This window comes from Cydia pomonella, chromosome 2 (assembly GCF_033807575.1).
Source record: "Cydia pomonella isolate Wapato2018A chromosome 2, ilCydPomo1, whole genome shotgun sequence".
Classification (NCBI taxonomy): Eukaryota; Metazoa; Arthropoda; class Insecta; order Lepidoptera; family Tortricidae; genus Cydia; species Cydia pomonella.
This window is the reverse complement of record NC_084704.1, coordinates 24,069,258-24,085,188: the sequence shown is the minus strand read 5'-3', so window position 1 is coordinate 24,085,188 and position 15,931 is coordinate 24,069,258. Positions and strand designations below refer to the sequence as shown.

Below are 15,931 nucleotides of genomic sequence, written 5' to 3'. Positions count from 1 at the left end.
CAAGATACGATATGGCTGATTTTTTTGTACGATATACCACAAATGTTACGTGATATCCTCATATCTAACCCCAAGAAAGCAATTTTGAAAATAATTTATTTTTATTTTTAATTTTTCAATATTACAAAGTGACACAACACAGTTCTACTTCAGTACCTATTTTACAAGACCTTATGAAACTGTACTGCATATACAGTACATATTAATAATAAAATGATTCGTAATATCTATATATCCAACAACTAAACAAACAACCTATATGAACTAAACAAACTATACCAACTGAAGAAAAGGCACAGTTAAAGGGTTAAAGAGGTATTCCCACATTGGATATATGGATATTACTAGCTTTTACCCGCGGCTTCGCCCGCGTACTAAGCAATAAGCAAAAAAAGGTTCACAGTTTGACCCGTATGTTTGTATGAACGCTTGTAGGTATGTACTTATGTTTGTCCGCGATTATTAGATTTAGAATCAAGTTCTGAAAAATGCATGAAGTGTTCAACAACTTTGTACTTGTTAAAGTACTTCCTTATGAACAACATTTTTTGCCATGTTTGAAGGTGGTAGCGATAAAACCAAATATTGAGGTGAACTTACACGGGAGCACGCCACATAGAACTGACCATGGGAGTATCGAAACAGTCCTGTCGTAATATCTATTAGGATAACGCGGGTCTCGCTCCATACCTCAAAAGCTAAAATAGAACCCTTATAGGATCACGTGTGGCTGTCTGTCAATCCATCTGTTACCGATTTGCTCCGAAACTACTGGACCGATTGAATTCCAATTTGGCAAAAATACTTTCAACAGTTTCAACATTTTTCATGTCCACAATATTAAATTTTAAAATAATTCAATGCCGTTTTCGTAAATAAAACCTTCAAGAAAAGAGCGTACTCCCATCTTAAAGGCCGGCAACGCACTTACAACCCCTCTGGTGTTGCAGGTGTCCATGGGCGGCGGTAATCGCTTACCATCAGGTGATCCGTCTGCTTGTTTGCCTCCTTTATCATAAAAATAATAATAATAATGTCCCAGAAAAACATAAAATGACAACCATATTGATATTTAGTCATTTCAACCCCATCGCACCCTAACAGGGGATTTGTATTTCACGTCCACTTCGTTACATTTTACAATCGTTGTTATTTTCCTAATCAGCGACCCGATAAACCATAGAAATAATACCCATGTTGATTTTTAGACTTTGTCACTATAAGGGGGAAACTTTTAGGGGTTGAATTCTCACCTGACACACGTGTTTACTCATTTATTGCTAGGAATACTCTTGTAAAGTTTCGAATAAAATATCCTAACTAATCTTGTTTTGCCATACAAATTTTGGACCGCCATTTCACCCCCTTAGGGGGTGAATTTTGAAAAATATATTCTTAGTACACCCCTAGACTTTGTAAAGAACCTATGTGCCAAATTTGGAATCTCTAAAACCAGCGGTTTAGGCTGTGCGTTGATATGTCAGTCAATCAGTGTCTTCTTTTATGGCAAAAATACTTTCAAAATTTTTCATGTAAATTTTAAAACCATTCAATGCCATTTGCTTAAATAACGTTCCAAAAAACCATAAAAACGACACCCATGTTGATATTTAGTAATTTTAACCCCATCGCATCCCAAGAGGGGATTTGTATTTCACGTCCACCTCGTTAGATTTTAAAATCGTTGTTATTTTCGTAATCAGCGACCCGATAAACCATAGAAATAGTACCCATGTTGATTTTTAGACTTAGTCACCATAATTCCCCCTTATAGGGGTTGAATTCTCTTAACCCTGAAAAACGTGTTTACACATTTATCATTAGGAATACTCTTGTAGAGTTTCGAATAAAACAGTCTTAGCTAATCTTGTTTCCCCATACAAACTTTAGACCCCCATTTCGCCCCCTAAGGGGGTGAATTTTGAAAAATCATTTCTTAGTGCACCTTAAGACCTTCTAAAGAACCTATGTGCCAAATTTGGAATCTCTAGAACCAGCAGTTTAGGATGTGCGTTGATATGTCAGTCAGTCAGTTTCTTCTTTTATATATTTAGATGTATTATTTTATGATTAATATGTATGGTATCTGCAGTACAGTTATAATATAGTCCATAAGTCTTGTAAAATAGGTACTAAAGTAGAACCGTGTTGTGTCACTTTGTAATATTGAATTTTTTTTTTAAATACTAAATTTATTAATTTTCAAAATTGCTTTTCTGGGGTTAGATAGAGGTACAAACTTCTATGTATGGAGGATCTGGTTAGGGGTTTTGTTTAGATGAGTGCAAAGATATAAAAAAAAATGCTTTACTTAATATTTTATTTATTTACATATACTCAATGAAATATAAGAGCTTCACTTAATATGCATTACTAATCTAAAAGAATTAATTTACAGTTGATTGTTAATGGCACACTACGCTGACTTCAAAACTCCTTTCTGCTCTAATTCTCTTTCTACCGCAGTGCCCTCATACATAATTTTATCTTTCAGGGCATCCTGCAAGAGTTGAGCATCAAACCTCTGTTTGGACCATTGATATCTACAGTATGACCAGTATAATAATGTTGAAATAGCAAATGTTCCCACTCCAACATGTTGTGATAAGATTGGTTTTGAAGTTTTTATAAATGATGCTAGTCCTATGCCCACTCCTGAAGCTATGCCGTATAGAAAGCTCTCCCTGAAGCAAGGAATTTTGGATACATCTCGACCCATTATCATGAGACCCTGAAAATATAAATTGTTGCATAAGACGCCTCTGACCACTAAAAGAATGAAGTGCATTTTAGGTTATAAGACAGATTGCTTGCCTCTAGTGCTTATTATCTTGCGGTTTTTGACATAAACAAGTGATATCTTTCTTTATATATGTTTTCAAATTGATAATTTTGTAAAACCTCTAAGATCATTTTATTCACTTTTTTAAATGTAAGTGCTTACGAGTTAACATAACCCAAAATATTCAAATGGGAAATTTAAATTAATACGAAGATTTTCAAGTTACCTTAGAGTCTATACAAAATATTTATGTATTTTTAATACAAGCTAAAGGGCCAATGCATTTATAATTGATAAATATGATCCAAATAGAGAAACGTCTGACAATAAATTTTTAGCCCACCCAAGACTTAATGTTGTGTAATCTTCGGAGGGATATATCAGCTTTAAAGAAACCTATATTTATTCAAATTAATTTACTTTTTAAGTGAAAGACTCTAAACACTTCTCAATTCAACACTTACCGGCTTTTCTTCGGGATCATCTTCAAGCATACTTTTTACAACTGTATCCATATTTGTAATAATATAATTTTTGCCTTTATCAGATTATTTATTATAATTGTGTTTAAAATTATTATTAAAATAAATATTAAACCTAGAATTTTAATGTGATTAATGTCAACCATAAATGTCAATATTGACATTTAAGCGAGGATTAGACTAGCAAAACTACATTACCGAGTACCGACGTACCGACTACCAAAGGCAGTATGGCTTAGAGCTTTAGCCAGGGCTGCCAGTACATAAATCTTGATTATACAGTCCAACGTCAAAAATTATACGAAATTCGATTGCATTATACGAAAACGATTATACCCGTGTTTTTTATTACTTACTTCAAAAACCGACTTGTAAATAAACTTGAGACTTTGGCGTTGAAACTTTAGGTCCATGGGGTCCCAGCGCGCACAAGTTTTTTGGAGAAATCGCGAAACGTCTGGTTGAAGTAACTGGTGACCGAAGAGCTGGCGGCTTCCTCGCACAACGTATCAGTATTGCGATACAACGAGGAAATGCCGCCAGCATCCTTGGTACAATGCCTCAAGGGCCTATTTTAGATATAAGCTAGTTATAGTAATCATCTGTATATATCCATTATGTATATCCCTTCGGGTGGCAGCGCCAGCGGTCTAACGGCAAGAGAAATGGCAAGACCATTTTGGAAAATATACTGCTAAGTGGCAGTGTCCGGGAGCCGGATCGCTCCGAAAGTGGCATGGGTCCGGGAGCCGGACCTGACATAACAAGCCGTTGAGTGGCAGGGACCGGCTCCCGGACCCTGTGCGATGCCATATTTCGCACCTAATTTAGAATGGGCAAAACTACTGTTAGCTTGGTCACACTTGCATGATGTATTCGTCAATAGACAAGGATGGCATTCAATAACGGTCGAATTGCCGCGCCGAGTAAAGTTAGCTACAAATTGCGTCATACTCCCGCCCCGCCTAACCTTGTATTGTAAAAATATTGTATTGTGAGGGGTAATAAAAAGGTTTATAATTGTAAAATAATTGTATAGTTTAGTCATTAAATCTGTGTTTTCTACAATTAATTGTTTTATTTTCTAATCATAGTTATTTATATACATGAAAGTAGAAAAAAATGATCATCTGAGATTTGATCAAGACTAGCGAAATTCACTTATATGGAATGACCTAAATTACTATATAATCAAATAGGGTATTTAATGCTCAATATAAGGATACATGGTCTATATACAGCATCCATACATTTTTTTTGAGAAATGGTAAATTTTCTAACACGCGGAATATTCGCTATGATCACCTGTGAGGGGCCCGCCACTTGACGGTATTTTTTCCAAAATGGCCGCGCCACTTCTGCTTCCGTTCAATCTGTGGCGCTGCCATTCAAAAACTGGTTATGTCAGGTCCGGCTCCCGGATCCCTGCCACTTTACGACAGGTCCGGCTCCCGGACTTTGCCACCCGAAGGGATATTGTTATTGTCAATAAATAGATTAAATAAAAAACTTGAGACTTGTAAGTAGTAAATAAAATCCCTTATTGAGTAGCACTAAAACACAGCACAAAAAAGTAAAAGACGTCTCACAAAAACCCATCATACAGAAGACAGAACACCAAAACGATCAAATGGTGAGTCCAAAGAGAAAAACCACTCAAACCGTCACCGTATCGTATTATCAAGTTAGCAATACGTCTCTGTTAGTCCCGTACTGAAATAGAATTGCGAAATAACCATTCGCGACGAACGACTACCTATTACCTATACATAATAGATACGATAATCAGTCCGATTATACGTAATTCGTATCGAATTATACGATCTGGCAGCCCTGGTTTAGCCTGTCCAGATGGACGAAAAAAAAATTGCCGACTACCTTACATTGCATTAAAAAGTTTGACCATACCGCAACGTAATGACAATTGTATGCGTTTTTGCTAGTGTAAGCCTCGCTTTACAGAAGTGCCGTAACAGACGACCGCACCGGACCGCGTTTTTGGAGCGGTTCTGTGACCAAACCTGTGAGTATTGTATCCTTTGGACCAAACTAGAAATAGTGAAGTGAACGAACTTCAAGTTAATACAATGAGTTAAAATGAAAGATGGAAGATTGCGTGCTGTTTACTATGGCCGTTTATTAATAATCTTTTCCAACGTTCAACGTTACACTAATATAGTTTTCGCTTAGAGGTGCTTTGATAACTAAAAAGCGCGTATAGAAATTGTATCTATCTTGTACATTGAAGTCTAGAAACGATATTATCTACAGTGATCCCGTAATTTTAAGTCATGACTATTGTATCAGTGTTTACAACTGGAGTTTTAGTTTTCCATACGGCCGTCGAAGTAATATGGCTTATTATAATGCCGGCAGCGAATTGAATGCAACTAGTACAGCCGATATCGTAGACGAGGACGAAATCGTTGATGATCTTTCTATAGTTCCTTTAGATAAAGACAGCTTCGGTAAGTTTACAGCTTGCAAAAATGCAACATTACATATATTTTTTTATACAGCTTTAGTAGTTTGTAGTCACGCTCTTATACTCAAAGAAGACATTTCTAGTTAACATTAATTCAAATTACAGTAAATAATACACTTATATTAAGCTGATTTAGAATACCTAGTTATTTACTTTTACTTCATCTTGTTTTAAGTACTTGTGTCTTGTATAATATATATTTTTTGCCATATAATAATGTAGAAGGTTGCAATATATTATGATACTCGTTTCCTGAAAAATATTTTGTATTTTGAATCAATTTAAGTCTTAAGTTGCTTATAAAACTTGATATCCAATTTTAGCAATATGTGAGTTATGTGGTCGCATTGGGCGTCGCAGACAGTTTTATCCCCGTAATAACAAGTTCTGTTCCCTGCGATGCCACGCCAGTAGGACAAGACGGAAGCATTGTAGCTGGAGATTTAAACTTATGGAGGGTGCCGAGCACATGGCAGGGCTCATCCCCCTGGAGCCTCTGCCCCAGCTACAGCAGTGGCATGCTACACTTAATGACATTCAGGTACATATTTTACTTGTATCTTAATTTGTCTTTATGTTTTTTATTTAATAATTTTGGGGTGTATAAACCATAAAACAAAAACGTAATTATGGTCATGATTAGGCTTCAGAATTTTTATCGCACTTTGGAGTCAACATTGGCAATAAAATTCGACTCATATTCATACTCATACTCATTAATTTATGTAATTGGTGATTTTAATTTTATAATCGAGTACAAGAATGCTGAACGAGACCAAAACGGTTGCTCAAAAAGGCGTAGAAGGATCTTTTGGAGGTCCTATGCACCTCCAGGGTGCCCTAGGACCAACAAGAATGTTGATGAATTTATAAAGGATCCTTTAATATTGTCATTCAGGACATAAATGTTACAATCAAGAATAATAGGCGGGTCCATACTTGCGAGGCAATTTCCTCACGCACAAACCGGCCGCTCGGGCGAGGAAAACGCGCGCGCCGCTTCGACCGAGGCACGTCTACACTGGCCGGTTTGTGCGTGAGGAAATTGCCTCGCACGTAGGTGCTCGCTCGCTCGCTCTGTGTGGACCCACCTAATGATATTTTTTACCTCTTATTATATATTGTTTTTTTTATGAAATTTCGTAATATAATCAATACAAAAAATGATCATTGTTCCGAGTTGTTATATTTATATAGTCAAAGACAAAATTAAAAGATTGTTTATAAACTTGTCAACATGCTTGAACTTGTGAACATTGAGCCCTTATTTGTTTAATAGTTACTCTAATTTGTTACTATTTTTAACCCTTGCTAAAAAAGGGGTGTTATAAGCTTCACCACTTTGTGTATTTGTCTGTCTGTTGCACAATAGCTCTGAGACAGATGAACAAATTTAGATGAATTTATTTTTATTTAGATGCCCAGTCTGACCTTATCAATAGTGAACTTGCTGATAATCCTGGGTTCGAATCCCGGTGAGAGCATTTATTGGGTAGAGCACAGAAATTTAATCCTCCTCAGGAATGGTTTCTATGTATTAAGTATTTGTATATTATATATATTGTTGTCTAAGTACCCACAACACAAGCCTTCTTGAGCTTACTGTGGGGCTTAGTCAAAGCAATATCCTTTAATATAATTATTTATTTTAAAGTGGTTTCTAGTGGTGGTTTATAGACATGTTTTGTAAAAATTTGTTCATCCTGGTGTTTTTCAGGCTGGTCCTATTAAGCAGCCAGCAGCTCAGGTTGCCAACAGCTATGAATGGAAGGATGAGCTCTTTGGCTGTGACTTCCTCGCAGCACCAGTCAGTCTATTCAAACATGCTCCCCTGCATGAAATGTGGGATAACACCTTTGAAGGAATGAAAGTTGAAGTCAAGAATACAGATTGTGATAATTATTCAGAAAAAATTAATGACTTTTTTTGGGTTGCTACTGTATTGAAAGTAAGTTGAATTAGAAATCTACACCTAATTTAAACTCAATAATATAAAAAAAAACAAATTCAAGCTCTAAAATATTGTAGGGGCTGGTTCTAGTGCTCAAGCTAAGCTAAGCTTTACATGTTTTCAGATAAGATTTGAATACTTTTCTGTGATTGAATGATTATTGAATGATATCCCAATTGAACTATTATGTTTTAAATAATATTTTTTTCATTTGTCTTATCCTGTCTGGTATGGAGTATAACCTGTATAACTAACTTTTACCTAACATATTAAAGTTTTACCACTTCACATAATACCTTGCACGTAGCATGAAAAATACAAAGGGACTTGACTGGTGCTATATGATATTACAAGTTTTTAGTATTATTACAGGTCAAAGGGTACATGGGACTCCTGCGCTATGAAGGATTTGGTAGTGATGACTCAAAAGACTTTTGGGTGAACCTATGTTGCTCAGAAGTCCACCCTGTTGGGTGGTGCGCGACTCGCGGCAAGCCACTCATACCTCCAAGAAGCATAGAAGATAAATATACTGATTGGAAGAAGTAAGTGATATTTTCTTTATTTTCTTGTGTAAAGTTCCAAATAAGCCTGAAGTTCAAATGCTTATTTATATGTGAAGATCACTCTATAAAAAAAAAAGCATACGGAAATAACATACCTTGCCTAAAAAATAATATGAAACATATTTTACATCTTATCATAGAAGCTGCATCATTTGCAGAAAAGCTACACTAGCTATAAACTATTTTCTCTCTATTGAGACTATTTATTGAAACCATTGTCTAAATATGTATGTGCATGTTAGGTATGTATATTAATGAAATGTAAATATGTAATGCTAATTGACTGACCCCCAGTTTCTTCTAGATAATGGTGGTAACAGCTACCTCATGCTGTAGTAATTTTATTCCAATCATCAATTCATCTGTACTTATTAATTTAACATTTTTGTAGATTCCTGGTAAAGCAGTTAACAGGTGCTCGTACGTTACCAGCTAATTTCTACACCAAACTAAATGACAGTCTCAAGTCGCGGTTCAGTATTGGCTCCATAATGGAAGTTGTGGACAAAAATAGGATATCACAAGTTAAGGTAAGGAGTAATTACCTTCCAATTAAGCTCTCTGAACTAAAATGCAGTTGGCTTACTCTCTTTTAATTCCTAGGGTTTGGGTTAGGATTTGGGTCAATACAAAATATGACAAAGAACTAAAGTAAATTACAAATTTGTTAGTGAGCCTTTTTCAAAACCTATATAGGTTGGAGGTTTTGGAGGATAGCTTATATAAGCTAGAACCATTTAATATTCTCAATAGTATAGCAAAAGTGGACTTAAGATAAACAAATAAATAAATATTTGTGTACAGTCTTAATAAATCCCAATAAATAAATATTTGGGTACAATCTTACACAAATTGACCTAGCCACAAACTAAGCAAAGCTTGTGCTATGAGTACTAGGTGATGATATACATACTTATTAGACAAATACATAATACCAAATAATACTGCCTGAACCCGGGTACTTCCTTAAACTACGTCCAAAAGAGAGGTATGGGCATTGTGAATGTCATCTCGCTTTGTGTGGTAGGGCACAGCACAGTGGATGTCATTCCAAATCGAGAGCAGAGCCCATCTGGGGAAGTACCTTACAGAAAACCGCACTCAAATAACACTAGACGAATAAGATTGCCAAAGCTCAATGAGGCTGCGGAGTGTTACGGTCGGCAACGCGCATGTAACTCCTCTGGAGTTGCAGGCGTACATAGGCTACGGAGACTGCTTACCATCAGGTGGACCGTATGCTTATTTGCCACCGACGTAGTATATAAAAAAATACTTAGATACATAAATAACATCCGTAATGTGTAAAAGTGATGTTTATATACTGAAATAATTTAATTATTTAAAAATTTCAGGTTGCCAGTGTTGTTGAAATTATAGGTAAAAGGTTACACGTGAAATATTACGACAGTTCTCCAGAAGACAATGGTTTTTGGTGTCACGAAGACTCCCCACTCATCCATCCAGTCGGCTGGGCCTTCAGGGTCGGCCATCCGTTGGACGCCCCTCAGAGTTACTGTCAGAGGGTTGCTACAGGGCGATTTTTGCCTAATGATACAACTCCAGAAATGTTTTACAAGTACCCCACAAATGAGCCTCCGTTATTTGTGGAAGGGATGAAACTTGAAGCCATTGACCCTTTGAATCTGTCAGCTGTGTGTGCTGCTACGGTTATGCAAATTTTGAATGAAGGGTAAGGGTAAAAATAATAGTTACATATTTCAAACAATTAATGCAATTTCCCATACAGAGATTGTATAGACAACAAACCTAGATTAACAATTTATTTATATGCATATGTAACAGCATAATCAGAACCATATAGGTAAGTTAGCTGTTTTTGAATTCACGTAATTCACATATCTATGTATCGAAATTACATACATCTACAATCTTGCTTTGTCGTCCATTATTTGAGCGTCTCTTGATTGACTATATAAATAGCAAATTTTAGAGTACAAATTATTCAAAATGAAATTACCTTTTGATGTTTTTATTACTTTCAATAGCAGTCTTATTATATTTTTTCTCAGGTACATGATGATCCGAATAGACTGCTACCCAGCTGATGCGTCGGGTGCGGACTGGTTTTGCTATCATCAAAGATCACCCTGCATATTTCCTGTTGGATTTGCTCTAGCAAACAATATACCATTGGTGCCGCCCGCTGGGTATGTATTACTCATTAGCCGGGTTTTCCTTGCCCGAGCTCGCCGCCTCGGGCGAGGCACATCTACACTGGCCGTATTGTGCGTGAGGAAATTGCCTCGCGCGTATGCTCGCTCTGTGTGGACCCGGCTATTGAAATGTTATTGTTTACCACTAGACACTTTGAGTCTCCAGCCACTTATTGTCACTTAAATGAAATCTTTCTTAAGGATCACCAATTAGCTTTTAATAGACATTACATTAAACCCCTGCACATATAAATATATATATAGTAAAGGATAAAACTACGCCTTTGAAATAAACAAAATAAAGAATGATGGACAAATCATCTGAATAAATATCTATTTATCTCGTAAGACTCTTTCTATGATATGCTAAGTAAGATTTAGGCATCGGAGTTTTTATCGCATGGTAAGACTAATAACGAGCTATGGAGTCGACATTAGCAATAAAATTCAACTCATATTCATACTCATTGTTCGATATACTCCTCAATTAAGCTCTTCTGATGAAGAATGAAGAACTCCAGGATAGTACTATCGTATTTTTTTTTTATTAACTTAATAACTATACAGTATTTCTGGTAATATACATATATATAATATGTGTAGCCGCTTCGACTGCACCGTACAGCCGAAGCGGCTACACATATTATATATATGTATATTACCAGAAATACTGTATAGTTATTAAGTTAATAATAAAAAAATACGATAGTACTATCCTGGAGTTCTTCATTCTTCATCAGAAGAGCTTAATTGAGGAGTATATCGAACACTCATTCATCTATTTAATAAGAGATTTTAATTTTATAACCATTCTTGGTAGAAGCTAGAACTTTGACGAGTTATATTATATACTATACTTTAATTTTGTCTTTAAATATATAAATATTAAAAATAAGAATAATTACTATTTCTTGTACCTATTGATTATATTACGAAATTTCATTAAAAAAAAACAATATTGTATATTAAAAGAGGTAAAAATAATATGGATGTAAATTAATTAAGTAATCAATACATAATATTGGTCATTATTTTTTATTAGTAATATTTATGTCCTGAAAGACAAAATTAAAGGATTCTTGTCCTTGTAAACTTAAAATCACTAATTAAATAAGTGAATGAGTATGAATATGAGTTGAATTTTATTGCTAATGATGACTCCATAGCTCGCAATTAGTCTTACCATGCGATAAAAACTCCAATGCCTAAAGATTACCGAGGCAACAGAATGACTGTGAACCATTCGCAGCTGTATTGAAAATTCTTTGCTGCAAACCGCCAATAAATCGATATACCCGGACGTTACGAGGTAGTTAGTCAGCGAGGTTATATCATAAACAGCTTGTAACTGTGTTAAGCCATTTACCGAAATTGTCGAAAATTCTATAACAGTTAATTTGTGAACAGTTACACGGCAGAAGAGTTCAGCTGGGAGGAGTACCTCTGCGCGTGCGGCGGTCGAGCTGCGACGCGCGCTCTGTTCGCCGCTCGCGGCCACCTCGTGTCGCACGGCTTCGTGTGCGGCATGCGGCTCGAGTGCGCCGACCTCATGGACCCGCGGCTCGTGTGCGTGGCCACCGTGGCGCGGGTCGTCGCCGACCTGCTCAAGGTACGTCGCGTCTGGTGTCGCACGGTCGGTCAGCTTGTACCAGATGAACCCGTTTCTAGGCCCCTTGTCTGGTCGCTTCTATGATGAAATAAACTGAGCCAGCTTCCTCGCTTTCTTATCATACGAATCAATCATGTGCGGTATTTAAATAGCCCACATTGTGTTATTGACTCTTCGCTTCAGACAAAGAGTTATCGATGATTGTGGTAGCGAATGTAGCGATCTTAAGTGTAAGAAATAAACGTGCCTCGAGTTTGACAGCTGTACCATTTAATAAAGAAAGTAAGTAATAGAATGTTGGCCGTCAGGTCCACTTCGACGGCTGGGGCTCGGAGTACGACCAGTGGCTGTGGGCGCACAGCACGGACATGTACCCGGTGGGCTGGTGCCGCGCCGTGGCGCACCGCCTGGAGGGCCCCATGCAGCCGCCGCCGCGCCAGGCGCGCAAGCCGCCGCCCAAGCACCACCGCCGCCGCCGCCGGCACCACCGTACGTATATGTGTGCACTGTAGGCTGGCCATATCACTAATCCTATTACAACACCTATTTTTATTATTATATGTGTAATATTTTTTTGTTTATTTCGTTGTACTGCTGTCCGTAATGTCACTTGAAAACTAGCTTGTTTTAACTATTAGACTTCACTAAATGCTGAACTCCCCAGTTCTTTAATGTCCTTCATTAACATTCGTGCAAACAAACAATACTTAGTAGGTAAACAATTTTCTATTCATATGGCACGGAGGGATCAAAATGGCACTTTTCTGTTCTAGAACACACTCTACCTGCCTAAACTGAACATACATCATTTTGCTTCCTTATGACACAATCTACTTACTACTCCTGACGACTTCGTGCCCACTGACAAATATATTGAGAGTCACAGTATACCTGATTCTTTAAATCGACGTGTTACCTTTACTTCGATATATTTGATCTTCTTATTACTAGAATACATGTTTCAAAACTACCACCTAAAAAGAGCATCAATCAAAAACTCATTTCATACAATACCCAAAAAATACAACTTTCCAAATTACAGCACCGAAAGCCCAGCCACAACCGCCAAATATAACCGAAGACAGCTCCCAAAATTCCGACATGGGCGACGCAAAAAGCTTGTCACCACCCACTAGCGTGTCCGAGGTATCCGCCGACGTGGAGTCGAGACACGACGATACGGAATCGAGACCCGATGACACGGAATCGAGACCCGACGACATGGACTCGAGGCCAGATGAGTCGGAGACGAGACCTGAAGAAGAGTCAAGACCTGATGAGGAGTCCAGACCTGACGATATGGAGTCGAGGCCGGACTCGGAGCAGAGAGCGGACGATGGCGAGTCGAGACCTGACGATAAGATGGATGTGGAAGAGGCGCCTACCGAAACCTCGCATGAGCGGTTGAGCGATCAGACGAATCAAGAGTCTATGGTAAGACCTTTACTATTGCACCTTATCTTTGCGCATTTCCGATTAAAACTAAAAGAGCTTAGCAACATTCTAAGAATTGGCCCACCCATTTTCACGTAAGCATATTATCTAACCTTCTAACGCAGAGGGAAAACCATCAGGCCTTAATGGGATTAGTCCGGTTTCCTCATGATGTTTTCCTACACCGAAAAACGTCGGGTAAAACCTTTTGTATGGTATTGAATATATCATTAGTCGAATAATCGAGGCACGTCGTTTTGTTAAAACAGGGCTATAACCGCGAAAATGGAAGTTCTTCAATTGCGGGCATTTTTTTTCTGTGTAATTACGTCTTAGTGAGAGTAAAAGAGAAAGATACCTGCAATTTGCGATATTCGGTTTTCGCGGTAGGTCCCCAGACTATAAAATGATCAATATTGAGGTTCTTTGCTCTTAATTTAATTCTGAGTATCAATGGAATGAATGCCCCTATTACTTAACGACGCGTTTAGAAGGGAATTGACACTGAGAGTCGTTCTCATGTTAGCATATTTCGCAGAGCATACCCACGGACTCGTCGCAAGAGTCCAGCGGGCCGCCGGGCCCGCCGTCGCCGGACACGTCCAGCCCGGGCGGCGCCGCCAAGCTGATCCCGCGGCTGGCGGACGCGGCGGCGGCGCGCGACGCGCTGAGCTGCGTGGAGCCCGAGCGCTGGACGCCGGCCGACGTGGCGCGCTTCCTCGCCGTCAACGACTGCCAGCCCTACACCGACAACTTCACCAACGTCACCGGCCCCGTGCTCCTGCAGCTCTCCAAAGACGAAATCATCGAACTCCTCGAGATGAAGGTCGGCCCCTCCCTCAAAATATTCGACCTCATCCAGCAGCTAAAATGCAAAATTAAACAACCTCAGTGTAGATTAAACTTCAAGTGAGGCGCGGCTTCGAACCGAGGATTCGGAGGTGACGGAAATCTGTGGCCTTTAATGCACTTACAAATAATCGTGTCTTTTCAAGTGTGTTGGTGAAGTGGGACCCTATTTGACGCGTTCATGCACATGCACAGCAGACTTTGTCATGTTATGACACTTCGCCTTCATATTACAAAGAAGTCTGAATAGGGCCCTCGCTTAGTTTTATATTGTCATAGGCAATGCAGATGTACAGTTGCAAAATGGGATTATGGCCAGTGAGGTTTGAGACGCCATGGGCTATCTGTTTACTGTCCTACTATCCCTACTGTACGGTTTGCCGCTGAACAGTGTAGATTCTATGTAATCAAGTAAGCTGTCGCAAGTTTTATTGCATTATTTATAGACCGGTCGCTACTGTCATATTTCTTTTAGTCTTTACATTTCAAAGTTAATCTGCTGGAGGTTATTGCGGCGTATTTTAATCATTCATTATCGAAATTATCGATAGCTTGATAGCTTTAAGCAGTAAATTTGCCAGTACCGGCCGCTTTACTTTTAAACTTCTAATCCATATTTATTTTAAACATACATCGGTAATTTTAACTTTTACCCATTTGATACGTGTGAGGAAAGGGGATAGCAATGATTTTTTGTTAGCTGAGATCCTATCGCCAGTATGTAAGTAAACACGACTTCCTTGCTTGTAAATCGTAAGTAATCTAGTATTTTATGGCAAACTACCATTTGTGGGCGCCCGAAATATTTTTAACACCAAGTTTTTACATAGATGCCTTGAGATATGTTTGTTTGGGTTATTCCCGCTCGTTACCACGAAGTTGTTGCCAGTGGTATCAACTGGATTTTTTTCCCACCTTTTACATGTGGTAACTACTGAAAAAAAAAACACCCAAACCATTTAACGGTGAACGAGAGAAGTCAGATATCGGGATTTAAATCATGAAAAAACAAAACAAAATTGTGGTATTTAGTCTTACATCCTCTTATACGGATATTTAGTCATCCCTTTAGTTCATTAATATGCATGCCTAATTAGTTACTTAATCAAACATATGAATTATGAATAGTGTATTTAAAATATGTGATAAATCCCATTTTGCTTAGAAGCAATAATAGTTACGGTGCTTAGTGTTATTCTTATTGGCTTTGCTATTTTAGGGGTAGAGGCTTACCTCCTATGGTAAGTGGGCTGTTCTTTGGGCATAGGTGGTGTCTTTATTTGAACGTATCTCAGTAATCGTGTACTATAGTAATATTTTTGTATGTAGATTATGTCTGCCATATCAAAATACTGCCAGTTAACGCAAGGGATGTATGATATTTCGAAATAATAATAAAAAATATATTTCGTGTGTGTGTCGAAAATAATTTAAAGCTGCATGTCAAATCTAAATGCATACCACAAAAATATTTACAAAATAGTACAAGAATATTTTGCTGGAATCACCCCAGTGCCACAGGAGTTTGTCTTATATTGAGCAATAATTAATTGATACTGAGCAATAGTAAGTGATGATACTTTTTTATTAAACAAA

General features: G+C 37.8%; 2 protein-coding genes across 2 annotated transcripts; one reads left to right on the top strand and one right to left on the bottom strand.

Annotated features, from left to right (window-relative positions):
• Nucleotides 1-2,303: 2,303 nt before the first annotated feature.
• LOC133534690 (cytochrome c oxidase assembly protein COX20, mitochondrial) lies at nt 2,304-3,463 on the bottom strand. The gene is made up of 2 exons (XM_061873918.1): nt 3,247-3,463; nt 2,304-2,731 (listed from the first exon to the last, which is right to left on the bottom strand). Exons 1-2 carry the CDS (start codon nt 3,295-3,297, stop codon nt 2,417-2,419), a joined length of 366 nt encoding a protein of 121 aa, XP_061729902.1. The 5' UTR covers nt 3,298-3,463; the 3' UTR covers nt 2,304-2,416.
• A 1,907-nt stretch (nt 3,464-5,370) lies between these two features.
• On the top strand, nt 5,371-15,764 carry LOC133534694 (polycomb protein Sfmbt-like). The gene is made up of 11 exons (XM_061873923.1): nt 5,371-5,732; nt 6,073-6,290; nt 7,467-7,697; nt 8,073-8,245; nt 8,658-8,796; nt 9,622-9,959; nt 10,300-10,437; nt 11,851-12,052; nt 12,361-12,541; nt 13,095-13,486; nt 14,025-15,764. The coding sequence occupies exons 1-11, from the start codon at nt 5,618-5,620 to the stop codon at nt 14,397-14,399; spliced, it is 2,502 nt and encodes an 833-aa protein (XP_061729907.1). The 5' UTR covers nt 5,371-5,617; the 3' UTR covers nt 14,400-15,764.
• Nucleotides 15,765-15,931: the final 167 nt, after the last annotated feature.